Source organism: Nematocida major, assembly GCF_021653875.1.
Source record: "Nematocida major strain JUm2507 chromosome Unknown 2335, whole genome shotgun sequence".
NCBI classification, from domain to species: domain Eukaryota; kingdom Fungi; phylum Microsporidia; genus Nematocida; species Nematocida major.
This window is the reverse complement of record NW_025952943.1, coordinates 42,439-66,366: the sequence shown is the minus strand read 5'-3', so window position 1 is coordinate 66,366 and position 23,928 is coordinate 42,439. Positions and strand designations below refer to the sequence as shown.

General features: G+C 48.2%; 17 protein-coding genes across 17 annotated transcripts; 9 read left to right on the top strand and 8 right to left on the bottom strand.

The window, feature by feature from the left end:
• Positions 1-352: 352 nt before the first annotated feature.
• NEMAJ01_1809 (uncharacterized protein) lies at positions 353-1,054 on the bottom strand (the record flags this gene model as incomplete). Its single annotated transcript, XM_047915647.1, has 1 exon — positions 353-1,054. The coding sequence occupies one exon, from the start codon at positions 1,052-1,054 to the stop codon at positions 353-355; it is 702 nt and encodes a 233-aa protein (XP_047771604.1).
• Positions 1,055-1,085: 31 nt separating this feature from the next.
• NEMAJ01_1808 (uncharacterized protein) lies at positions 1,086-1,484 on the bottom strand (the record flags this gene model as incomplete). Its single annotated transcript, XM_047915646.1, has 1 exon — positions 1,086-1,484. One exon carries the CDS (start codon positions 1,482-1,484, stop codon positions 1,086-1,088), a length of 399 nt encoding a protein of 132 aa, XP_047771603.1.
• A 62-nt stretch (positions 1,485-1,546) lies between these two features.
• Positions 1,547-2,068, bottom strand: NEMAJ01_1807 (transgelin; the record flags this gene model as incomplete). Its single annotated transcript, XM_047915645.1, has 1 exon — positions 1,547-2,068. One exon carries the CDS (start codon positions 2,066-2,068, stop codon positions 1,547-1,549), a length of 522 nt encoding a protein of 173 aa, XP_047771602.1.
• A 591-nt stretch (positions 2,069-2,659) lies between these two features.
• Positions 2,660-4,330, bottom strand: NEMAJ01_1806 (phosphatidylinositol 4-phosphatase; the record flags this gene model as incomplete). The annotated part of the gene is made up of 1 exon (XM_047915644.1): positions 2,660-4,330. One exon carries the CDS (start codon positions 4,328-4,330, stop codon positions 2,660-2,662), a length of 1,671 nt encoding a protein of 556 aa, XP_047771601.1.
• Positions 4,331-4,335: 5 nt separating this feature from the next.
• Positions 4,336-4,653, bottom strand: NEMAJ01_1805 (uncharacterized protein; the record flags this gene model as incomplete). The annotated part of the gene is made up of 1 exon (XM_047915643.1): positions 4,336-4,653. One exon carries the CDS (start codon positions 4,651-4,653, stop codon positions 4,336-4,338), a length of 318 nt encoding a protein of 105 aa, XP_047771600.1.
• Positions 4,654-4,700: 47 nt separating this feature from the next.
• Positions 4,701-6,017, top strand: NEMAJ01_1804 (tubulin beta; the record flags this gene model as incomplete). Its single annotated transcript, XM_047915642.1, has 1 exon — positions 4,701-6,017. The coding sequence occupies one exon, from the start codon at positions 4,701-4,703 to the stop codon at positions 6,015-6,017; it is 1,317 nt and encodes a 438-aa protein (XP_047771599.1).
• A 236-nt stretch (positions 6,018-6,253) lies between these two features.
• On the top strand, positions 6,254-7,465 carry NEMAJ01_1803 (nuclear GTP-binding protein; the record flags this gene model as incomplete). Its single annotated transcript, XM_047915641.1, has 1 exon — positions 6,254-7,465. The coding sequence occupies one exon, from the start codon at positions 6,254-6,256 to the stop codon at positions 7,463-7,465; it is 1,212 nt and encodes a 403-aa protein (XP_047771598.1).
• An 861-nt stretch (positions 7,466-8,326) lies between these two features.
• On the top strand, positions 8,327-10,516 carry NEMAJ01_1802 (DNA excision repair protein ERCC-2; the record flags this gene model as incomplete). The annotated part of the gene is made up of 1 exon (XM_047915640.1): positions 8,327-10,516. One exon carries the CDS (start codon positions 8,327-8,329, stop codon positions 10,514-10,516), a length of 2,190 nt encoding a protein of 729 aa, XP_047771597.1.
• Positions 10,517-10,613: 97 nt separating this feature from the next.
• NEMAJ01_1801 (cation-transporting P-type ATPase 13A2) lies at positions 10,614-13,745 on the top strand (the record flags this gene model as incomplete). The annotated part of the gene is made up of 1 exon (XM_047915639.1): positions 10,614-13,745. The coding sequence occupies one exon, from the start codon at positions 10,614-10,616 to the stop codon at positions 13,743-13,745; it is 3,132 nt and encodes a 1,043-aa protein (XP_047771596.1).
• A 191-nt stretch (positions 13,746-13,936) lies between these two features.
• On the top strand, positions 13,937-14,584 carry NEMAJ01_1800 (uncharacterized protein; the record flags this gene model as incomplete). Its single annotated transcript, XM_047915638.1, has 1 exon — positions 13,937-14,584. One exon carries the CDS (start codon positions 13,937-13,939, stop codon positions 14,582-14,584), a length of 648 nt encoding a protein of 215 aa, XP_047771595.1.
• A 91-nt stretch (positions 14,585-14,675) lies between these two features.
• On the top strand, positions 14,676-15,929 carry NEMAJ01_1799 (uncharacterized protein; the record flags this gene model as incomplete). The annotated part of the gene is made up of 1 exon (XM_047915637.1): positions 14,676-15,929. The coding sequence occupies one exon, from the start codon at positions 14,676-14,678 to the stop codon at positions 15,927-15,929; it is 1,254 nt and encodes a 417-aa protein (XP_047771594.1).
• Positions 15,930-16,123: 194 nt separating this feature from the next.
• On the bottom strand, positions 16,124-16,429 carry NEMAJ01_1798 (ubiquitin related modifier 1; the record flags this gene model as incomplete). The annotated part of the gene is made up of 1 exon (XM_047915636.1): positions 16,124-16,429. The coding sequence occupies one exon, from the start codon at positions 16,427-16,429 to the stop codon at positions 16,124-16,126; it is 306 nt and encodes a 101-aa protein (XP_047771593.1).
• Positions 16,430-17,567: 1,138 nt separating this feature from the next.
• On the top strand, positions 17,568-19,217 carry NEMAJ01_1797 (uncharacterized protein; the record flags this gene model as incomplete). The annotated part of the gene is made up of 1 exon (XM_047915635.1): positions 17,568-19,217. The coding sequence occupies one exon, from the start codon at positions 17,568-17,570 to the stop codon at positions 19,215-19,217; it is 1,650 nt and encodes a 549-aa protein (XP_047771592.1).
• Positions 19,218-19,393: 176 nt separating this feature from the next.
• On the bottom strand, positions 19,394-20,623 carry NEMAJ01_1796 (tRNA (guanine37-N1)-methyltransferase; the record flags this gene model as incomplete). The annotated part of the gene is made up of 1 exon (XM_047915634.1): positions 19,394-20,623. One exon carries the CDS (start codon positions 20,621-20,623, stop codon positions 19,394-19,396), a length of 1,230 nt encoding a protein of 409 aa, XP_047771591.1.
• Positions 20,624-21,186: 563 nt separating this feature from the next.
• NEMAJ01_1795 (uncharacterized protein) lies at positions 21,187-21,858 on the bottom strand (the record flags this gene model as incomplete). The annotated part of the gene is made up of 1 exon (XM_047915633.1): positions 21,187-21,858. The coding sequence occupies one exon, from the start codon at positions 21,856-21,858 to the stop codon at positions 21,187-21,189; it is 672 nt and encodes a 223-aa protein (XP_047771590.1).
• A 42-nt stretch (positions 21,859-21,900) lies between these two features.
• NEMAJ01_1794 (DNA-directed RNA polymerase II subunit RPB4) lies at positions 21,901-22,251 on the top strand (the record flags this gene model as incomplete). The annotated part of the gene is made up of 1 exon (XM_047915632.1): positions 21,901-22,251. The coding sequence occupies one exon, from the start codon at positions 21,901-21,903 to the stop codon at positions 22,249-22,251; it is 351 nt and encodes a 116-aa protein (XP_047771589.1).
• Positions 22,252-22,393: 142 nt separating this feature from the next.
• Positions 22,394-23,809, top strand: NEMAJ01_1793 (uncharacterized protein; the record flags this gene model as incomplete). Its single annotated transcript, XM_047915631.1, has 1 exon — positions 22,394-23,809. The coding sequence occupies one exon, from the start codon at positions 22,394-22,396 to the stop codon at positions 23,807-23,809; it is 1,416 nt and encodes a 471-aa protein (XP_047771588.1).
• Positions 23,810-23,928: the final 119 nt, after the last annotated feature.

Genomic DNA, 23,928 nt, shown 5'->3' with positions numbered 1-23,928 from the left:
CTTAAATAAACAAGAAGTGCAATAAACCCGCATTGGGACGAGGAAAAGAAGGCTCTAGATCCAGGTGGTTAATTAAATTGCGCATTTAGACCCACAGAAAGACCGTTCCAGCGCTGCTTTAATTTAAGTGCCTAGTCAGCCATAGCATGCCATGTGCATTCGTATGGAAGCTTCTGGCAACACAAGAAGCCACACCCACATCTAGGCACTTTTTATTTATTTCAGCATGTCTTTATGCTGGAGGCTAGCAGCGAAAATTGTAATATATGGGGCACTGTGGACATAGGCTAGAAAAATACGTGCAGCGCCTCGCATCCTGCAAGGGAAAGAGCGCACGCATAAACACGCGCCTTCAATTGATTTTTTCTAGATCTATTGATCCATCGCGAATACGCATCACATACTCAGGCATTCCCGGGATGTCTGGCTTTACAATTTTTACGCTCCGGACACCAGCCTCCGGGGTTCTTTGTATGCAGATTTTGGTTGGCATGCAGTACTCCCAGGACACGCTCTGTATAGAAGAAACAGGAATGGCTTTCTTGAGATACTTCTGCAGCACCAAATAGCTGCACAGCTTTTGGTCAAGCATCCGGTGCACCTCCTGCCCGCCTTCTGTGCACATTCTGCCGCGGGTCGCCACTGAGTCTAAGCTAGGCGTTTCCGACACTATGATTGTTTTCACTTTGTGCGTGTGGTAGAGGCGCTTAAGACACTTCGCCACCTCTTCGTAGTTCTTTGTGCCTTTGGCGCATGGCTCCTCCAAGTCCTCTATTCTATTCACCACCACAAGCTCAACCCCATGGTCCTTTATGAAGCTTTGTATTTCCCCTGCCTTCAGCATGCATATAAGCACGTGTATGTTCTTTACTCCGCACACGTATATGCTTTCTAGGTCCAGACGCAAAGAATCAGCTCTTTTTGTGCTCAGTCTCGGGTATGCCTCTATCCACAGAGAGGTTATATTTCTGCTGACATAGAAGCAAAAAGAGTTTTTTCCAGCCCCGCCTTCTCCATACACCTCTGAAATAATTGGAAGCTCGTGGATGTTCATGCTCTCTTTATTTTGCGTATTTTTCTAGACACTAAAAGTACTTCAGTATTTCTGCGTACACTGGAAGCGTGGCTAAAATAGTAAAAAGAATGCCCGTGGTCATTAAAATGATCTTTTCAGGCACCTTTCCGTATAAGACGTCCTGATCCAGCACAATTCTGTACCCTGAAGGATAGACCACCCGGCCGTCTTTGTAAACAGGCTGGTTGCCTGTCGCCACTGCGTTGCTGATGTGCACTGCCTCTGCGTCTTCCACAATATTTACCCGAGAGTCTGTGCCCAGATAGGAGATCTTCCATCTAGTCCCCACACAGGGTATGTTCAGCTCCGTTCCATTGCAAATGATTTTCTTTCTTCCTTCGGTGTGGTAGTTATCAGCCCGCACAAGAGCTGCCAGCCCCACACAAAACACAACCAAGATTATATTCATTTGCCCTGTTTGTTTGAGCCATTATAAATATACAATAATACATTAGGCAAAATTGGACTTATTTATTCATAGCCAGGGGTTATCTGCCGCACGCCTGTTCCGTGCCCAGACTGTGTTGCGCCTTTGTTTGTTCCCATCTGCACGCTTATTATCTTTTTGCCCATGTCCAGCTGCTCTGCTGTAAACTCTCTGATGTTTGGGTCCGTAAGCTTTGGCCCGATTATTTTAAATTTGGACTTTGGGAACGTCTTCTTCAAGTTCCTGCTGAGAGAGTATAGGCATATGGCAACCTGTTTTGGATTCTTCTTCTCCTCGTGCACCAAGTCCACCGTCTGGAACAACTCGCTGTCCAGCACGCCTATCTCTCTGGCCGCGCGAAGGAATTGGTCAATGTTTTCCATTCGCTTGAAGACTACGTTTGAGGGCTTTGGGTTGCACTTTTTGGGTATGAACGCATTTATTAGGTTGCACAGAACAATCCCGTCTGCAAGCAGGTCCATAAGGCTGTCCTTTTCCTCGTTTATTTTTAAAGACAGTATGCTTTTGATCCAGGAAAGGAGCTCAACTTCGCTTGATTTGTTCATGAAAATAAATAAAAATGAATATAAATAAAAATAAATGATCCTGCTAGGTGGAATGCCCATATAAATATGATATTTAGTGCCCCACAAGGCCCAGAGCACGGGCGCGAAATTTCAAGCCAGCCCGAAAAACAATAGCTGCTCGGGCTTTCCCAAGGGCATGCGAGCACGGCATAAAAACGGCAGAGCATGCAGCACAGAACCGAGAGACCATTATATAGAATACCGAAAGGAGATTTTTCCACCCCCAAGTGCTCCCGCTGCGCCATTCATTTTCGAATTTCAAAATTTTTGCTGCACTGCAATGCGCATGCTTTTTCTAAAACACTCAGAAGCGTACAGTACTTTATTTACGTGCCTAATAGGCCAGTGGCAAAAACAGCACTCTTTCAGGAAAGTCCGTATGAAGCCATGCACTTTCGGGCTTTTGCTTATGTCAAAGCCTCCAGAAAAGAGCTCGATTCCAGCAGAGGGTGCCCAGACAGCTTGTAGCGGGTAGGGCAGAGACACTGCTTTTCTATTACACGAGGATCTTGTGCGTAGCTTTTATGCCTTCAGCCGCAAACCAGGGGCGCTTTGTCCCACAGGCCTGCGCTATGCACGCTTATCCTCTTTTTTTGCAATTGGGTGCTTTCGGGGAGATGGAAGCGACAGAAAACGAGTCATCATGCTGGGCAGCAGCACCAGAGCACACAAAAGAACGGCATTCCCTGCCCTTGTGCTATACTGCGCATATGCAAGCACTGCAGCAATAAAGCACAGAATGAAGTATGTGCCTAGCCTTCTATCTCCCCTAATACAGTTTCCCAGATACGTCCGCACTCCAGTGACTATTTCGATTATTTCTTGCATCCGCCCATCGGTGAAGTTGTTGTTCACGTACCTCTTCCCGCTGCTGATTGCGTCCTGGATAAGCCCCTTAATGGTTCTCACTCCGTGCTCGGTCAAGTCGTTCTTCAGAGCCGAAGTTCCTGTGTACTGCATGGAAAGCATGTTTGCATTGTTGTTCCACAGCTGCCCTAGCTTTTTGATGGACAGCTCGTTCAAGTAGTCGTCTATGTCCAGAACACTCCCGTCCTTTGCCATCTCCTGCAAAGACAAAAGCTCCACCAGCCGTATCTTGGACAGCTGTGACTGCACTACGTTTGTCCGGTCCAGGCAGTCCACGCAGTTTGTGCGGATTATGCACTTGTTTTTCAAAGCTTTTTTCAAGTTCTGCTTAAACTCCGCCTTCTTCTCCGCGCTCTTCATCATCCTGTGGTAGTCAACGGAGAGATACCCGCACCCCGACTCCTTCAAAAACCGGACAAACTCCACCCCCAGCTCTTTCTCGTGCCCTTTTTCATCCAGCAAGTTTATGAAAAAGTAGTCGCCATACCTTTTCTGCAGAACCCCCAGATGCTTCATAAACAGATGCTTGCTGAGGTCGGTGTTCCCCATCTTGACCGGCGGCTTGTAGGACAGGTCTATCTTCTGCTCCCACAGAAGAGGAATCGAGCCTCTGCACTGCATAAACTCGTACTCCTTGCCCTGGGCCTCAGCAATGAGGAGTGTTTCCACAGTGTTTGCTGCATCTCCGTTTGGGTCGGATCCTCTTGCATAGTACCGCGTCCCTGCATTTCGCCACGACCGCCGGCTTACAAGCGTGCATCGGGCATCGACTTTGCCCGTAAGCATTTCTGCGCCCACATAGCCCTGCACTAGCTCAATCCCAAACTCGCTTGCGTGCGGGTGGCTCTGCCTGAACTTGGAGAGCGGAATGTAGTTGTATATGAAGTCCGTGTTTTCAGAGCAGTTCGCCCCAATGTGTGCCAGCCCGCACTCGGAAAAGTACAGGCCAGGAATTTTGAAAAACTCCTCGATCATCCCCTTCACGTACGGGTCGCACAGCCCGTCAATGCATATAGACCCGCACGAGAGCGCTTCATACACAAAATGTCCCTGCAGCTCACCAACCTTTCTGTGCTCTTCCACGTACACCAGATACGTCCCTCCATTTACCTCTATTTCCCCGTACACGCCCAGAATGCGCTTTCCACGGCCTTTCTCTTCCTGCGTGCTTGTGCTCGTGCTGGAGATGACTCGGCCTTTCCGGAGAGTCCCTCGCGGGGCCATGCTCCCGTGTCTCTTTTGTATTTTCTCAACTACCTCCTCCTGGCCCGTTTGGTCCTCGCCCTCCGCATTCTTGCAGGCCTCGGTTTTCTTTACACGCGTAAGAAAAACCGTGTGCTTTCCTTCGCTTATAAGCTTCTGTGTACACTCCATGCAAATTAAAATTCAAATCGATTAAAATCCCCGTTTGCAATCCTGCCCCGAACGCGCACTCCAAGCTCTTTCATCTCAGGCCTTTCGTCATGGCACGCCTCGAACACCCCTAGAACTTTGTACCCGTTCTCCAGGAGGAGTCCGCTAGCCTTCTTTCCATTGTACTGCACAATTCCCAGGAAGGTGTCTGTCTTGCTTTCTCTTATTATGCAGTCCATTATTTCCACGGCAGAGTACACAAGAATTCTGTCGTTTCCCTCCGTCTTTGACTCTTCTATTAATATGTTTCTATTACTGTAAACAGCAGAATAAATAAAGGCCATGATTAATTCTGGCTTTTTTATTTTATTCTTTTATAGCTACCCCTGTAATGAGAGAAATTGTGCATTTACAGACAGGCCAGTGTGGTAACCAAATAGGATCCAAGTTCTGGGAAGTTATAAGCGAAGAGCACGGAATAAACGGAGAGGGAGCGTATGTTGGCCAGAACTCATACCAGCTGGACAGGGCATCTGTGTACTACAACGAGTCGTCAAGTGGCAAGTATGTGCCCAGGGCGGTTCTTGTGGACTTAGAGCCCGGGACTATGGAAGTGATCAAGGAAAGCGCGTACGGAAAATTGTACAGGCCAGACAACTTTATACACGGGCAGTCTGGCGCTGGAAACAACTGGGCAAAGGGCCACTACACGGAGGGGGCAGAGCTTGTTGACTCTGTGATGGACGTTATTCGAAAAGAGGCGGAAAATTGTGACTGCTTGCAGGGATTCCAAGTAACCCACTCGCTTGGAGGTGGAACGGGAGCAGGAATGGGAACGCTTTTGATCAGCAAGATCCGAGAGGAGTTCCCTGAGAGAATGATGTGCACGTTCAGCGTAGTGCCTTCGCCAAAGGTAAGCGACACTGTCGTGGAGCCGTACAACGCCACGCTCAGCATACATCAGCTCGTGGAAAACAGTGACGAGACGTTCTGTATAGATAACGAGGCGCTTTATGATATATGCTTCAACACGCTGAAAATGCCAAACCCAGGATACAGCGACCTGAACAGGCTGGTTTCGGTCGTGATGAGCGGAATCACAACAACCCTCAGATTCCCGGGACAGCTGAACGCCGACCTTAGGAAGCTGGCAGTGAACATGATTCCCTTCCCCAGGCTGCACTTCTTCATGGTTGGATTTGCCCCGCTTACAGCCCAGGGCTCCACAGCCTACAGAGCCAGCTCGGTTTCTGACCTCACCCAGCAGATGTTCAGCCCAAAGAACATGATGGCAGCTTGCGACCCCACGAAGGGAAGATACCTCACAGTTGCTGCCATGTTCCGAGGAAAGATATCAATGAAGGACGTGGACGAGCAGATGCTTGGCATCCAGAGAAAGAACTTTGCAAACTTTGTTGAGTGGATCCCCCACAACGTAAAGACGTCTGTGTGTGACATATCGCCTGCGGGCTTGGAGATGTCTTCCACCTTTATAGGGAACAGCACAGCAATCCAGGAGCTGTTTAAGAGAATAAGCGACCAGTTCAGCCTTATGTTCAGAAAGAAGGCTTTCCTGCACTGGTACACAGGAGAGGGAATGGACGAGATGGAGTTCACAGAAGCAGAGTCGAACATGAACGATTTATACAGTGAGTACCAGCAGTACCAGGATGCAACTGCAGAAGAGGAAGAGTATGCCTGTGCATAATAGAACACACACTAAGAATAAATCCATTTCTGTTATAGGTACATATTTGGGCCTTCTGCCTGTTCGCGCTTTGAAAGATGGAAGGCGTGCTTTCTTTTGCCGTGCTGGCCCGCACGGTTTGGTTTGGGCGCGGACTTTGCAGAAGTCTGGAAGCATTTTTCTGAATGCGTATGTGTCGGCTGCACGGCGCGCCTGCACGCTTTAGTATTAATAACGAAAACGCATGCAAATTTTTTATGGGTGAGAAGAAAAGGCTTAGCAAAAGAAGAACCACAAAAAGCAGAGAGAATTTGCGAAAGAAGGCCATAAAAGCGGACAGAGCCCAGAGGAGAAAGGAGAGAAAGCAAGAGAAGCGGACGGACTCTAATGCGTTCTACGCTGTGAAAACCGAGGAGGAAATCAGCACTCTTAGAGAGATAAGAGAGAGCGCAGAGAGAAGGCTGAAGCTGTACAACGAGACACAGAAGAACCGGCAAAAGACCGAGGTGAAAGACGACATATCAAAGAAGTACATCAAAGAAATACACAAAGTGGTTTCAGAGTCTGATGTTGTTCTGCAGGTTCTGGACGCGCGAGACCCCATAGGAAGCCGAGCCCCAGAAGTAGAGAAAATAATAGCTGCGCAAGGAAAAAAGCTTGTGTATGTGCTGAACAAAATAGACCTGGTGGACCGAGAGAACTGGGGCAGCTGGCTAGCCTACCTGCGAAATTACGCTCCTGCAGTCCCCTTCAAAGCGTCCACACAGTCGCAAAGAACCCGAATCGGGCACACAGAGAAGACAGAGCTGAAGGCCGAGGCATACGGAGTAAAGGACTTGATGGGGCTGCTGAGCAACTATGCAAGGTCTGGCGGGTCAGTTACCGTGGGAATTGTAGGGTGCCCTAACGTGGGGAAAAGCAGCCTTATAAACTCTCTGAAAAGGGAGAAGTCGTGCGAAGTAAAGAACACGCCAGGAGTCACCAAGATAATGCAGCACATCGTCTTGGCAGGGTCTATCCGGCTGATAGACTCCCCTGGAATCATATACAACAAGTGCAACCCAGTTAGTGCTGCGCTCAGAGCCAGCACTTCAGAGGTAGACCCGGAGGAAATAGCCGCGTTCATATTCAACAAAGTTGGCGGAAGCGCGCTCGCGATTCTATACGGAATAGCCGAGCCCCAGAACGTGGACCACCTGCTTATATCCCTGGCGGTCAAGTGGGGAAAAATAGCGAACGGAGGAGTGCCAGACAAGAGAACTGCGTCGTACATGGTGCTTCGAGACCTGCAGATAGGAAGAATCCGGTTTTCAACAAAAGTGCCAGCGGAGAGTGCGCAGCTGCCAGATGCAAGCGACGACTTGATCAACCTGGACTTGCACCAAAGCAGGCTTGGACAGAGCACACAGGCGGAGGGCGCGTTTTGTGCGAATGAGGATATGGCGTATGAGCCATTGCCTGTGAACTAGAGAAGTAATTAATAAACTATTCATATTTCGAGCAACGGGCATTCTTTCTTCCCGACAGACTTCTGCCAAGCTGGCAGGGCACGCTATACATTGAAAGAAAAGGCAGAGTGTTTGGCATGGCACGGTAGAGGGCATTTGCAGGCAGTTTCCACACGGCGTTTGCCCAAACGTGCACTCGGGAATCACTGCGATTTTAAGCATTACACACGGAGTCTCGGGTAGAAGGCTCGCGATAAAGCAGGCAGAAAGAAAAGCTCACCCCCACAAAAACTGCAAAGCAACAAATTGTATTTCGGGCTCTGCAGTGAAAGAAGCGTCTGTGCAAACCGCAGCAGGCAGGGGGGCGGCTGGCCTTCAGTGTGGCAGAATATCTCAGACTGTCCATGTGCTTTGGCTCTTAGAAAAGGGGCATATCTTTCTAAGGCAGCTCTTAAGAAAAAGGTGCCTTTCAAGAGCTGAAGCCCACAGAAATTGCCAAAAGCATCAAGCGCACACAAAAATGTCAGAGTGCATCAGAAACTGCTCTAAAGCCAGATCAGAGAACTGCGCACAACTTTTGGCATAAGTCCAGAAAAGCAGCTTCGCAAAGGCTTGGGGTGTGCAAGGTGCAAGCCAAGAAAGCACATCCGTGCTGGAAAGAGCCCGAAAGCTTGCGTCTGCGGTGGGAAATGCTCTGCTGCAATAAAAATGGAAAAGCAGTTTCTTAGGCCGGCTGCACAGATTCAGCGGCTGGCGAGTGCCCATAAAAAGCGCATGCTTCTCCAACCCCAAACATCTGGTGCTGAGCACGTGCTGGCGCCAGAAGATGCGCGCAGGCGTGCCCAAAGACCAAGGCAGAAATACGCCTCGGATTTTTTATTTATGATTATTAAGATGGGAAGTATTGAAGTGTTCTTCCCAAAGGATAAAATATACCCAGAGCAGATGCAGTACATAAAAGAGCTGTACGAGGTAATGCAAGCAAAGGGGCACTGCCTAATCGAAATGCCAACGGGCACGGGGAAAACGATTGCATTGCTGAGCTTCTTAGTGAGCTACCAGATACACCTTATGACGCAAGGCAAGGGCCACGAAAAAGTCAAATTAACTGGATTTAAAAGAAAAGAAGGCGTCTTTAAAATTGTGTACTGCACAAGAACAACTGCTGAAATAGAGAAGGTTCTGCAGGAGCTGAAAGAGCTGCATGCATACATTAAAGAGTACATTGCAGACCTTGAGTACACAGGGGTTGGCCTAGCTGCAAGGCGCACGCTGTGTCTCAATACAGACATAAACACAGAGAGCGCGGCGGGGATCAACAGAAGATGTAAGCAAGAAAAAGAAGGCTGCGAATACTACAGAGGGTATGTGGAGAGCACAGGCGGGATTCCCAGCGGAATACACACGCTGGGCGACCTAAAGGAGAGCGGGGAGAAGGGGAAAAGGTGCGCGTACTACACCGCAAGGTCCTCGATATTTCTGGCCGACTGCATTGTGTACACATACAACTACATGATCGATCCGAGAATAAACGAGCTGGTGAGCAACGGCCTGGGGAGCAACTGTGTGGTGGTGTTTGACGAGGCGCACAACATAGACAGCGTGTGTGTGGAAGTGCTGACTGTGCACATAAACAGAGCGTGCCTGGACAAAGCATGGAAGAGCCTCTGCGATATTTCAGACTATTCTGTTGGGCTGGCAATTAGCAAAAACGAAAAAGTAGCATACGAGTACTCGCACAGAAAAGGGATTCGGAGCGACTTTTCGTCTCTTTTGGAGGGGCACAAGTCCAGAAGAAAGTTTACGTCGGTGGTTCCAGGGTCTTTGCGCAGCATGGCAGGGTTTATATCCGCAGCCAAGCGAATAATTGAGTTCTTCAAGGCCAAGCTGAAGAACGTGAACTTGACCACTGAAACCACAGAGACTTTTATCAAAGCGCTTGAGTCCACGGTGTACGTTGACTTTTCGTCGCTTGTGCACCTGTCAAGAAGGCTCCGGGAGGTGCTGGGCGAGATGGAGATGCACGGGTTTACAGAGGACTGTGCAGAGCTCTCGCGTGTGTGCGACTTCTGCTCGCTGTGTGGCCAGTTTACACGCGGGTTTTCTGTTATTTTTGAGCCGTTCAATTCGTACTCGATATACGAGCCGGTTCTCCATCTGGCGTGCTTGGACTCGTCTATTGCGATAAAGAAGGTGTTTTCGGGGTACAATAATGTAATTATAACAAGCGGAACGCTCAGCCCCATATCTATATACCCCCGTCTTCTAGACTTCGTTCCTGTCAAGTCCGTGGAAATAGATGCACACTCAAAAAGGGGCCTTTGCGCTCTAATAGTCACAAAGGGAAGCGACCAGATGACGCTGACCATGGACCGAACCAACACAATTTCTAGCTCGTTTTCGCTGCGGGCAGAGCCAGCAATCGTCAGAAACTACGGAAACCTGCTCCTGGAAATGGCAATGTGTGTGCCCGACGGGATGGTGTGCTTTTTCCCTTCGTACAAGTACCTGGAGGAGGCAATTTCGGCATGGATGGAGAGCGGCATCATCCGGAAAATCATGGAGTGCAAGCTTATATTTGTGGAGCCCTTTGACCACGAAGAGACAGAAAGAGCTCTTGCAGGGTATAAAAGAGCGTGCGACTCCGGGCGCGGGGGAATCATGCTGAGCGTGGCGCGGGGGAAAGTCTCGGAGGGCATAGACTTTTCCGGGTGCTACGGGCGCGCCGTTCTTGTGCTTGGCGTGCCGTTTCAGTACACGGAGAGTCCTCGGCTTAAAAAAAGGCTTGAGTTTTTGGCAGATGAGTTTGGGATTCGAGAGTCGGAGTTTCTTTCCTTTGATGCAATGCGGCAAACAGCCCAGTGCATAGGAAGAGTTCTTAGATCAAATTCTGATTATGGAATGGCAGTTCTTGCAGACAGGAGATTTAACGTTTCCGAAAAGAAAACGCAGCTGCCCAGGTGGATACAGCGGCACTTGGAGGACTCGAACATAAATTTAAGCATTGACATGTCGGTTTCGCAGGGCAGGCAGTTTTTTAGAAGAGCGCCCAGTGCAAGATACTACAACTAATAAAGGAGAAAAAGGGGATTTGCAAGTCTCCAATGGAAGCGAGGAGGCTTTTTCCAATGCAAGCCCCGTGTATTTAAGTAATAATTTTTTACTCCGTATGCCAGAATTCAACAGAGACGAGAATAAATGTGTTATAACGGGAAGGCGGCGCATGCTTCCCTGCGGGATCTACTATGCAGTCTCTATAGCCACGCTGGGGCTGTTTCACGTTTTGTGCACGTTTTTCCCCAGAGTGCGGCTGTATTTTGAAACGAAGCTGGCATCAGTTGGAGATGCCGACATCTTAATATGCAATGGAAAAACCTCCGAAGTGCGCGAGGAGGGCGTTGGGCCCGAGGAAATATCGGATCTAATATATGAGTATGTGAAAAACGACAAGTACAGGTACGCTCTTGTAGAGGGCAGTCGCTACGTGTACAGCTGGCTGACCGACGACTACCACCCAACCAAGGATATAAAATGCATCGAGTCTCTTACAAGAAAAGAGAAAGAAATACTTTTTGGGAAAAATGAGCTGCCATCCCAGAAAACCAACACTCTTTTAATATTTTTTCACGCGCTCTTTGAGGGGGTAAATGTCTACACAATTTTTGGAATTATTTTATGGATCCACATAGAGTACTATATATATGCGTTTATAATATTTTTGCTCATGGGGTACAACCTTATGAACGTGGTGATAACAGAAAAAAACAAAAGCATGCAGTCGGATGAGATCTCAAGGTCAAAGAAGACCTGCTTTTTGCTGGAGAACGGCGTGATTTCTTTGATAAAGGAAACCGACGTGGTTCTGAACGACTGGCTTGTGCTGTTCCCACACAGCGAGGTGCCGTGCGATGCCATTGTTGTGGAGGGAAGCGTGGCTGTTGATGAGGGGTTTGTGACGGGAGAGTCTGTGCCCATTCTGAAAAAAGAAAACGCAGAGGTTCTGGCAGGGTCTATTGTGTTTCAGTCCACGCTGGAGAGGCCGCAGCGCGCCCTCATATCTGCCCCCCAGGAGGTAGAGAGGTATCTCGAGTCAAACAACTACTGCATAGTGAGGGCCATTAGAATTTCGTACAACTCTGCAAAGGGAAAGGCCTTTAAGAGCCTGGCGGAAGAGAAGGTCATAAAGCCGCCTGTGTACTTTGACACCGTGAAAATTATTGGAGTCATTTCTATCATGCTTATCCCATGCATGGCTTCTGTGTTCGTGTACCTGTACAATGAGCTGCCAATGAACAAGCTCGTGGCGTACATTTTCGACCTGGTGTACTCTCTTGTGTCTCCGTCCCTTCCAACGGCAATAATGGTTGGAATGTCCATTTGCGCAAGCCGCCTGATGAAAAAGAAAATTCAGTGCAAAAACATTTCAATATCGAACATCTCGGGAACAATCACAAAGGTGTGCTTTGACAAGACAGGGACGCTGACCGAAGAAGGGCTCGACATAAAGTGCATAAACATCAACGGACAGGAGGTGTTTTCCATTGAAGAGGTCGACGACCCGGTCATCAAGGCTGGGCTGTGCCTGTGCCACTCGGTCGAGAAAATAGGCGACAAACACATTGGTGACCCGCTGGATGCGAAAATGCTTCAGTTCACAGCAGGATCTGTGGAATACTCAACAAAAAACCAGAGGGTCCAGAAAACGGTCTTGATGGGGGAAAAAAGGATAGGCACCATTGGCGAGACGTTTGACTTTGACTCAAATCTAAGAAGAATGTCGACAATCTCGGAGATGGAGGACGGGCAAATCTATGCGTTTGCAAAAGGCTCGGCCGAGACCATCCACGCGATATCCAACAGCAAGCACAAAATAGAAGAAAACATGGCAATTGTGGACGGGTATGCAAAGGACGGGTACAGAGTTATAACCTTGGCTGGAAAGCCCATAGACAAGAGCACAAAAGACAGAGAGGCCGTGGAGTCTGAGCTGGAGGTTCTTTGCAACGTGGTATTTGAAAACAAGCTGAAGAGAAAGACTGCAGACACCATAGAGATTCTTACACGCGCAGGCCTGTCCAACATAATGTGCACAGGCGACTCTTTGCTCACCGCGGTGTCAGTGGCAACCCAGTGCGGAATAATCGAGCAATACGCTCCTGTGATATACCCAAAGTTTGCAGGGCCGGGCAGGGCAATAGAAAATGTAGAGTGGGTGTGCATCAATGACGACGTGGTCTTCGACAAGGTTTTGATGAAGGTCAAAAAGGGGCGGGACTACAGCTCGTACATTGACTATGTGATTGCAATTGAAGGGTCGCTGTTTGAGCTTTTCATGCAGTCCTATGAATACAAGCAGCTTCTTATGAGGAGATGCAAGGTGTTTTCGCGAATGAACCCAAGCCAAAAAAGCGCAGCTGTGGAAATGTATAAAAAGACTGACCTGGTGTGCTTTATGGGCGACGGCGCAAACGACTGCAACGCAATAAACATGGCAGACGTGGGCATTTCCCTGTCAAACTCAGAGGAGGCACTGAAGTACTGCTTTTCGTCGTACCTGTCGAACACAAAGGAGATTTCCTGCATCCTAGACATAATAAAAGAGGGAAAGTGCGCCCTGGTCACCACAGTGTGCAAAATAGAGCAAATCCTGATCATAACTATATCGCAGTTTTGCGCGCTGCTCATTCTCCTGTTCAATGGACTGTTTATGTCGGACACACAGAATATATACGTTGATATTTTCATAAACATCCCGCTGTCCATTCTCATGAGCCGGTTCAAGCCTGCTAAGAGGCTGTCCAAGAAAACGCCCAAGAAGAAGCTTCTCAGAAAAAGCGTGATCAGTGGGATGGCTATCCACTGCCTCACGCACACTATGCATCTGTTTATTCTGACAAGGTACCTAAAGCACTTGGGGCACACTGGCTTTGTTCCCCCCGAGCCCGAAAAGCTTTCAGAAACGTCGCAGCTGGCCACGGGAATATTTATAATTTCGAATATACAGGCTCTGTACTCGGGGATGGTGTACGCGCCGGGCGCGCCCTTTAGGCAGGGAAAAGGCAAGTGCAGGCTGTTCATTTGGTTTTACATATGCCACTTCACTGCAATTTCCATCTTTCTGGTGGCAGTCAGCAACACCTATGTCAGCGACAAGTACTTTGTCTGTGTAAAGAGCAGGAAAATATTTAACCTGCAGCCCCTTTCTGTAAACGCAGTTCTGTGCATAGTGGGGTTGGCAGCTTCAGACTCGCTTATTATAGAGCTGGTGTCGAAGCTGACCAAAGTCCTGCTGGCCAGCTAGGAGACAAAGTGCGCGAAATCAGCTATATTTAAGAATAAACAGAATTTTATAAACAAGGGCTGCCCTAGCGGATTTACGCTCCCAAGGAAGGAGGCGCCAAACCGCTTAGAGCAGCCAGCTTTTTAGAGAATCAGCCTGCGAACTTGCAAGAGTTTATACAAACAAGATTTTCTTGCAATTTTTAAAAAGAAATGAAAGCAAGCGAAGTTTTAAAGAGAGAAATAGTGCACAAATGGGCCAGAGAGATATCAAAGGAGATAGAGACAGAAAGCATTTTGATCCTAAAGTACGATCTTGTGCCGCGGGTGTGGGCTGATGAAATAAGCGAAGTGCTAATGAATGTAAGGATCAGGAATGCATGCACTCGGCTGACATGCCCAAAGACGTGCCCTGTGTGCGTGGCCGTGATAGAAGCGATGAAAAAAAAGGACAAAATGCTCTGCATCAACTGCAAGTCTCTTAAGCTGCTGTATGTGAAGATAATGGACATGCGGTATCAGCCGGTGAAAATCATAAGCATAGATAAGGGCGTGATGGGGTTTATAAAAAGCGTGGAAGGCACAGAGATAATAGGCTGCAGCGAAAACATGGTGCATCTGCCTCCTGCCATACACACGTTTTTCGAGCGCGTAGACCAGGACTACATGAGCCCGGTTTTGATAGTGAAGATGCTGAAGTATCTAGAGTACGAAAAAAGCATCCGAGCAGACCCAACCCAGCTGGAAGACATAATTCTTGGCCTTCGGGTGAGCTTTTTGTGCGACTCCTCGTACATAGAAACCTCGAGAATGAATCTATACCGGCAGAACAAAGCTGAAAAATCAGGTCTGCCTGGCTAGTTGTGCATGCAAGCTCCAGGCCATTGGAGAGATATCAAAACGTTTCATTGGTAGCTGCCCCTTTATAAATTCGCAAAAAAATAGAAAAATAATGGAAGAGAAGAAAATACGAGTAGTGTTGGATACTTGCGTTAAGGAGTTTGTTATTTCGGAGTGCAGCACGCTTGAGCAGGCAAAAGCTCAAATCATGAGAGCTTATAATGTGGAAGATATTCAGTTGTTTCACGATGAAACCCTTCTTGCTGACTCTTCTATGTACAGCAAGATATTAGCAGAGCTGGAAACTGTTAATATAAAGGCAATTGTTGGCATTGCAGAAAAACAGACAAACCAGCCGGAGGCAGAGCCCGAGCAAAACACGGGGGCAAGCGACACAGACGCCCATGCAGAGTTTCGGACACTGCCCTGCAAGGAAGAAACCGCCAAAAGTGGCCCTGTTGAGGAGGCGCATAGTTTGAAAGCAGACGCAGACGCCTCTTCTGTGGAGCTTCAGGCGTGCTTGGACGAAAATATTCTAAGCGCGACAAAAGAAGAGCCGAGCGCGCCAACCACAGGTCTGGAAGATGAAACCCAAAAAACGCCTTCTGATGGGCCAATTGTAAGCATCATTGAAGAGCTTGTTGGGGAATTTAAGGCACCAGAGCAGAGCTCCCTAGCAGAACAAGAGTCTCTCAAAGAAAAAAGTCCAGACATGTTAGAGAAAGAGAACGATAGAAGTACGCTGAAGTTAGGCAAGACTGAAAGTGTTGGAGAAGAAAAGGAAATATTAGAGGAAAGGTCAAAGTTTGCGCCCGCCCAGAAGCTTGAGGAAAACTTGGAACCCCCGCAGAAAGCTGCTGCAGAGAACATACTTGGTGCAAATGCGCAAGAAGAGCTTGCTCAGGAGCGCCTGTCTGAGAAGATCGTTGCAAATGAAGCCGATGCCGAGAAAAAACCAGACGATTCAGATCCAGAAGAAAGCGGCCGCGTGCGCGTGAAGATTCTGTCCACAAACCAAATATGTTCTGTAAGTAAAAAGAACCTGTTAAAGCTGAACGGAAAAACATACTATATACGGAAAAAAAAGCCATCCGCCATAAGCAGGATTTTAAAGGCGGCACTCTCCAGGGTTTCCTCGATTTTTGCCTATGCGATTGTCTACATATTCTTTTCGGTGTACATGAGTCGGATATTTATGGCATTTCTTGTCTGCGTTGCAGTTTTGTATGCTGTGGAGAAAATAAACCTGCACGTGAGGTTCCGGAAAAACCAGAGGATAAAGAACGCGCTAAAGCAAATAGCCTGCTTTGTTTGCTCGCTCTGGCTGAACCCTGGATATAATATGCGAATGCATGAAATAGAATGAATTTATGCGCATGCAGCAGACCAATGGGAAGCGCATGTGTAGCCATGCTTGTATAGTGCAATAAGAACGCATGCTTTGCGTTTTAAGCGTATAAAGCCATGCCCTTAAATGCAACAGATGGCCCATAGAGCCTTAAAATAAAGGAATTAGCTCCATATTTGTAGTTTATTTGTGCAGGCGCACGTTGAAGTTATTTATCCGCCGTGAAGTGTTGTTATAAAGTGCACAGTGTCCGTGTTTTTTAGCAATGTATTTTCTGCCTCAAGAATGTCCCAGTCAACCTCGTTTATTATGCACAGCACGCCCCCTTCCAGCTCCCCATTTGATGCAAAGTGCTTGTATCCTTCTTTTATGTGGTTTCTCTCGACGTACAAAACAAGGTCCTTTGCCCGCACGGATTCGCTGAGGCTTTCCTGGTCAGGCTTCACGTCGTTCAGATCCAGCAGAAGCGTTTCTGAGTTTACATTGTCTTCAAGTCCTCCTCGGAATAATATTTTCATTTCATTTTTTTCGATGCGAAAGCGTCTTTAACCAAAGCGCGCAGTGCATAAAAAGGCAATTTATTTCCGCCGTGGAATAAAGTCTGGATTTTTTCTGAACGGCCAGCACAGGATAAACATGCGAGCCCTGCCAGTTTAGACGTGCCATGCCCGAATTTGCTCAGGTAAAGACATTAGGCGAGCCCAAAGAAGAAATAGCAGAGCCAAGCCTGTGCTTTAAACGCCATTAAACGCGCTGCTGCTCTCAGACTGCATGTGTACCACGGGGCTTACACTCCGAGTTGGCTGTTTTCTTCTGCAAAGCAGCCCAGCACAGGATGTACCCACATCAAAGCTGGCGGTGGCTAGGCCTTCGCCAACGCATTCAGCATCTTGGAATAGGAAATGCCTGCCGAGCAAGATGCAGCTGGAGCTCCTTCAGTTACTGGGCGTGCAAATGAGGCAGACGCGCTTGCAAAAAAAACCATAAAAAGGCGCTGCTTACATTTATTCAAGTTGCCAACTAGAGAGGGCCTCGCATTGGCATGCGTGAGCCATAGAAGCATGTATATTTATCCTCTATTGACTTTTATGCTGCTACTGGGTGCCAGCCTCTTCCGGAGAAAACACCATATGTATAAGAAAATGTGTTGCCAATAATCCAAATAGGTGAAGTTACAACATTGAAGACCGATCTGAATATTACATGCCCTGTGCTCTCTGACGGGACTGGCCGCATGTATGGGGTTGTAAATATGCTTATAAACGACCCGTTACTAGAGCTGCCGGCGCTTGCCTGCGCCCCGCACATGACACATGTCATGTTCAGGATCGAAAGTATCAATAATGCAAATAAAAACAACTTGGTTTGGCTCTTTTTGAACATACCTTTCCGAGTTGGTCTTCTATATATAGACAAGTCTCAAACAATGATAAGCGCGTGTTTGGTTTGATGGGTGCATGCTCCATTTTTTTGGCAGCAAGTGTGGCCAATGAGTGCGCTTTTTGCGTGGCAGAGTGTTTTTGTGCAAAATGATTGTTTTATGTTGTTGTGGCTGCCCCTTGTTACAAAATAGACAATTGTTTTTGCACAGGCTTTCTATATTTCTCTCTGCCTGCAGACTCTATATATGTAAAGTTTGCATTTTCTTTTTCTTTTATGTCCTTCTATAATAACCAGAGCCAGCAGGGACTCAACTATAACGCGTCGCAAAACAGCGGAAACAATTCGCAAAATACAGGCCAATTTGGAATGAATCCAAACTCGCAGAATAACAACATGCAGCAGCAATCTACTATGCTAGTCCCTGTGCCATCGATGGGAAATGCGCAAAATAATGCCGGGGGCATGCAAAGCGGGAGCACGTTTGGCAGTTCCCTGGGAAGCATGCAAAACAGCTTGGGGAGTGCCAGGGGAAGCAGTGGTTTTTCAAGCGGTGGGCTGGGAAGTGGCTATGGAAGCGCGCAAAATGGCCCAAGCATGTTTGGGGGCAGCGGATCGAGTCAGTTTGGCCTGAGCGGGAGCCCGCAGGGCACAGCAAGCGGCCTGGGAAACACCTCGAACCCCAGCATGTTTGGTGCGAACTCTTCGCAGAGCGCAGCGGGCAGTGCGTTTGGCGGCTTCAATAGTGGCCAGCCTGCAGGGCAAAGCAGCGGAATAGGCTCGTTTGGGCAGAACAATAATAGCACTTTCGGGCAGAACAATAATAATAGTTTTGGGCAGAACAACAATAGTTTCGGGCAGAGCAACAATAATACTTTGGGGCAAACCAGTGCATTCGGCCAGAGCAACAACAACGCCTTTGGGCAGGGCAGCACTTTTGGGCAAAGCAACAATAACGCCTTTGGGCAAGGCAGCACGCTTGGGCAGAGCAATAATAACGCTTTTGGGCAGGGCAGCGGAATAGGCTCATTTGGGCAAAACAACAGCCTCCTTGGACAAACCAGCGCGTTCGGGCAGAGCAACAGCGCCTTTGGGCAGGGCAGCACGCTTGGGCAGACTGGCAGCACTTTTGGGCAGGGCAGCGGAATGAGCGCATTCGGGCAAAACAACAGCCTCCTTGGGCAAACCAGCGCGTTCGGGCAGAGCAACAACACATTTAATGGGGCAAACCAGTCTATGACAGCAGGGTCAATAAGCTCTTCAAACATTATCAACTCTTCTTTGAGAAACGCAACGGGCTCTACAGACGATGTGCTGTGCACAATTGACTATCTTGAAAAGGCCTATGACAGAACCAGCCCCCTTTATAAATTCACATACATCTTCTACAACCTGATGGATCCTTCAAGCCCTCCCCCACAGAGACCCAGCAATGTGCTGGCTGAAATGTGGGACCAGGCTGTAAATATGAACCCGGCTCCGCAGTTTTTGTATCCTGAGATAGTTTTTGGGTATGAAGACCTTTCTGTGCGGCTTGAGAAGCAGAAAACGGTTATTGAGAAATTGAAGGCCAGCAGAAAATACATGGGGGACAGGCTCAATGAGCTAGTCGAAGGCGGGATTTTGAGGCTAACAAACAAGCTGAACCGGATAAACGAAAAGTACAGCGCCTTGCTGGTGGAGGTTCTCGAGCATGCAGGAAAGTCGCTGGGCCCTGAAATAAAGAGCACCTCTTCCCAGTACACACAGCTGGAAAAGCGGTGCAACCTGCTGAGCGACGGGCTGGCCTCCCTGGCTGAAAACTGCTTGGCCTACAGAAGACAGTTTGACCTTTCCAAAACAGACCAAGCTATTTCCATACTGGAGGAGCAGAACAACATTCTTAATAACATGCTTGTGTCAGTGGGGAAGAAACTAGCAGAGTAAAAGTTCTTTTCTGGGCATGCTTCCACTGTTGGCTGGAGGGGCCAAAGCAGCGCCTCTGAACAGAAAGATGCAAAATGAATAATTCCAACCTGAACAATAAACATATATTAAATAGCAGCCCAGACACCGCGCCCCTTTCTAGAGCAGACGCTGCAGCTGGCATGTGCGGGCAGGCGTTATATTAGCAAAAACGAAACAACCCACATGTCTTTGTTTGGCGACACTTTTCTGACAAATCTTTCTGTGCCCTCTATCCTCCTGCCAAGCACCTCCTCTATTTTCTGCCGGGCGGACTCGCCTGTTTTTATGAAAAAATACGCATGCACTTCAGACTCTTCGTTGCTTATTGGAGCTGTTGTTTTTTCTAGCTCCACGAAGTGCTTCACAAACTGAAGCGTTAGCTCGGGCAGGTTCAGTATGTAATGGTTGAATCTTCCGCTGGCATGGGCTTCAGCCCTCTCGTGTGTTGCTTTCAACAAAAATTCCTCTGCATCCAGGTTGTAAAGACGCACCCGGCCCTCTAGCCCGTGGTTCCACTCCTTGCTTTCCAGATTGTCTATCCCCAGCACTTTTCTGTTCAGAAGAACACTTTCCTGGAAGTTCTTAATGCTTGCCGGGTTCAGGTCGTTTGCCCACACGCATGCGCCCTTGCTTAGCGCAAGAATCGAAAACGGGCCCACCCCGCAGAACATGTCACACACTGTTTGGCCTTTGTGGATTTTGCCCCCCAAAACCTCTCTTTCCTTTTGCAGCTTAGAGTTCCAGTACACCTTATCGTAGTCTATGCTGAATCTAAGGCCGTTTTCCTTGTGCACTGTTTTGTAGTTTGGCGCCCCTTGAAGATGCTCTATGTCTATGTTTCGAAAAACATTCTGTATGTTCGACTTCTTCCGGATGACAGTGCTGCAGTCCTTTATCTTGTTGAGCAGTGTTGCAGCTATTATTTCTTTGTGTTTCAGCGAGTCCTCCTTTAGGTTCAAGTGGATGATGCTGCCTACCCGGTTGTAGCTTGACTGGTACTCGCTTTCCTGAATGCCTGCCCTCTTGAGCAGCTCGCTGTGTGTGAAGTACTCGTACCCCAAAACAAGCGTGCACGCCTGCCCCTTTTCGCTGCTCGCGCCTAGGATAATCCACGTCCCATGGGGCTTCTTGCACGGAGACTCCAGCTCTATATGCACTCCTCTTTTTCTGTTGCACCGCACAAACATGCTGGAATTCACCACTCTGGGAACTCTTTCCATGTTTAGAAGCTCTTTTTCTGTTTTCAGCATGCTTTTTATCTGGTCCTTCTGGACTTCCACCACCCGGCAGGGTATTCTCTCCTCGTACTCCCCGTTTTTTATGCTTTCATACACGCTTTCGCACACCAAACCCTCGGAGTATCCGGTTGCTTTACAGTTGTCCATTTTCCATTAAAATATTTTATTGCATATACGCAGTGAGTGTCCCTGCACTGGCAGAATGTGGCTCCGCCCAGAGACTCCGCATGCAGCGTGCTGGAATTTTCGCGCACGCTTTCTATTTTTATTTATATTCCCCAGGCCAGCTGCATACTTATTTGCGAGAAAAACCCAAGTGAAAATATTAAAACACTACCGAATTCTTTCTAAACCATAAAGGCAAAAGCACAGACTGTGCAGAGCCCATATTTCGCAAAGCACACACGCACAGCCATAGAGCCCAGCCCGGAATAATGCTGCAGAAGAACATCCTCCAAATGCACATAAAGGAGCTAGCATATGGAAGGCCGCACTTCCTGAGCTCAAATTGAGAGACTGTGCTTGGGGCATATAGCAAAGCCTGCAGGTGCTCGGCAGGGAAAGCAGCGGTTTGTATTGGTGTAACATTCTTTATTAATTATGCAGTGTTCCACATGCTTTGGGCATGTGCATCTACAGCAAACTATACAGGCATGCGCGCTGGTGCAAAAGTGGGCGCTAAACACTGTATGTTGTCTAGCTTTTGCAGTTTAGCTTCTTTTTTTCCTGGTCTCTCTTAATATCCTTGAGAACAGCTCGCTCTGCTCTGGGGTGGCGGTTTGCGACATAAGCAGCTCTTTTACTTTGTTGTCGGGGATGTATTTGCTCACGCATGCCATAATGTCGGCGTCTGACAGGAGCATTTCAGAGGCGATTTTTTCGGCATCGAGCTCCTTGCTTTCTGGGGCCTGGGAAAATATAGACTCGAGCAGGCGATGTTGGCTTAGAAGCTTGAATTTGTAGTCTGTCAGCAGCCCCACTAGCTTTATACACTCACAGCTGTGCCAGTCCATCTTTTTGATGGTCTTGCAGCTGCACTTAAGAGTAACTCTCTTCCTCCGAAGAACGCGAGAAGCCGTATCCGCGCAATTTTCCGTGGGCCTTTTTTTCTTTGGGGATTCGCAGGAAGTTATTAGCCCTATGTGCATGGATTTTGGGGTTAGCGTTATATACTCTATCTCTGTGGCCTTTTTCAGAATGGGCAATGGGAGGCTGCACAGACAGTATGGAAACTCATCGCGCTCGCTGATTGCTTTGTGGTTAATTTCTGTTTCGTTAATCAAGCACTCTTTGTATATCTCTATGTTTTGGTGGATTGGCGCCTCTTCTTTGTTCAGAGCGTGCAAAAGAATCGGATAGTAGGGATTGAAGCCATTTTCCATTAAGTGCTAAAAATTTGCGAGTAAAAATAGAAAAAGCTTGCTATGAAGTTCATTGAGAAAGCAGAGGACAAAGCCAAGTCAATTTCAGCCGCAGAGGCCTTGATTATTGTGGAGAGAATCAGAATAGACCGAGGCGTGGACAACAACGAAGCACTGCAGAGCATTCTCCAGTATCTCAGGATGTGCGCCCCCTCTAAGAACTCGGTGTGGGCGGAAAGAGTGCGCAGAACCCTGATGAATGGAGGCCTGACAGAGTATGAGGCGTCTCTGGTTATTAATTTGGGCCCAGAGAGACACACAGACGCAAAGTCTCTTATTCCTTCTTTGAACAGGATAGACAACTACACGCTCGACATTCTCCTAAATGAAATAGGGGACATTCCCACCGGATGAGCGCGCTCCCAGCAGAAATAAAGATTTGTACTTGATTGAGCCGAAGCATGCTGTGCCTTGCAGAGCCTTTGTTTGGCGTTCGGCCAATGGCGGCATGAAACACTTAGTAAATACTTAATAGAGAATGCGTTTTGTTTCAACCATGAAAAGAAGAATGCTATTGCTAAGCGCAAGGGTGCTGCTTGTGCCGCTCCTGCGCGTTCAGGCTTTTTACAACGATAACACGTCAAGATGCCAGTTGTATGGAATAAGCTACGCAGACTGCCTTGGATCTGTTTACAGGCCCGCCTCTGCATATGACTCGTACATTAAAAGCTTCAATCTCCCCATACACAAAGACGATGCGTGCCTGTACTCAATATGCAAGATGGCCTTAATGAACACGGGAAGCGAGAGATACATAAGCATTGCACAGAACGCGCATCCTTCTGGAGAGTGCATATGTCTGGGCGCTGCCTCCTGTGGATGCGAGGTTGCTGCCGTTCCGGCTCCAGAAATAAAAACCGTGTTCGCGCTGCCAACCTACCGGATTCCCGAGCCAGAGAAGATAATGGTCACAAGAACGGTGAGCAAAACAAAAACCATAACTGTAAAGGTGACTGAAACTCCATCATATGTGGAGGGCGACCAAACATTGGTGGAGAGCTTTGACGTGCCGGTTGAGCGGTACATATCAGGCAAAACGCATCCAACACCGGGCGAGATGCTGTTAGAGCTCACGAAGAAGCTGGACATGCTAAACAGCAAGGGAGGCCTGACAAGCACAGAAATGCCTCACCCATCGCCCATCCTTCCCCCGATGCGCGAGAACCTGGTGCAGCCACCCATGCACTTCCCAGACCTCCACCCAAACGGGAATGTCATCACGATTCCATACTCCACCGTCACGACAACAGTCCAGAAAACAGTGCCTGTGTACAGCACGACTGTGAGAACACAGTATGTTGTAAACACGGTGGACAACTACATAACCGAGACAATCACGAAGACCCAGGTCAAGACCGAAACAAAAACAAAGACGGCCACAGAGACAAAAACACTCACGGAAACGATTAGCGACCATGTGGAGAGAACAAAGTTCAGCACAGTCTATGTCCCCAAAACGACAACCATAGACAAGGTCTCCACATACACAATGGAGGTTCCAAAGACCGTCACAAGCAGTGTTACAAAAACAATCACGCAGAGCGTGGCTCCCACCAAAGAGGTAATTATTCCTTCGGCAAGGCCTATAAAAATCAAGAAACGGGTTCCAATTGTGCTGCAAACCAATTCCAGCCCCTCAGCCCCTCAGAAAAGCAAATACTTTATTGTCAAGAAGGAAATAAAGAACAAAATGGTGTGCAAAGGCGGATGCACAAATCCAAGCACTGTTTTGTCAGGCGAGTGCCCTATCGACGCAGCGGGGAGCTGTATGCTGGCGCAGCAGCCAGGATTTAGGCCAGCGACTCCTGTGAATAAGCTGGCGCCAGAATGCAAGGACGTACCCTGTATAGACACGGTAAAAACAGTGTATGTAAATGCCATTCCCACCCCGGCCCCCGCCTACACAGCGTAGATCCTCCATATTCCATGCATTAACAGTAATAAAGACACCCGAATTTAGCGCATCCTTTAATTTGCACAGGCCAACCCCGCCCGTTTGCAGACTTGCATGCTGGCAACTGCTGCACTGCC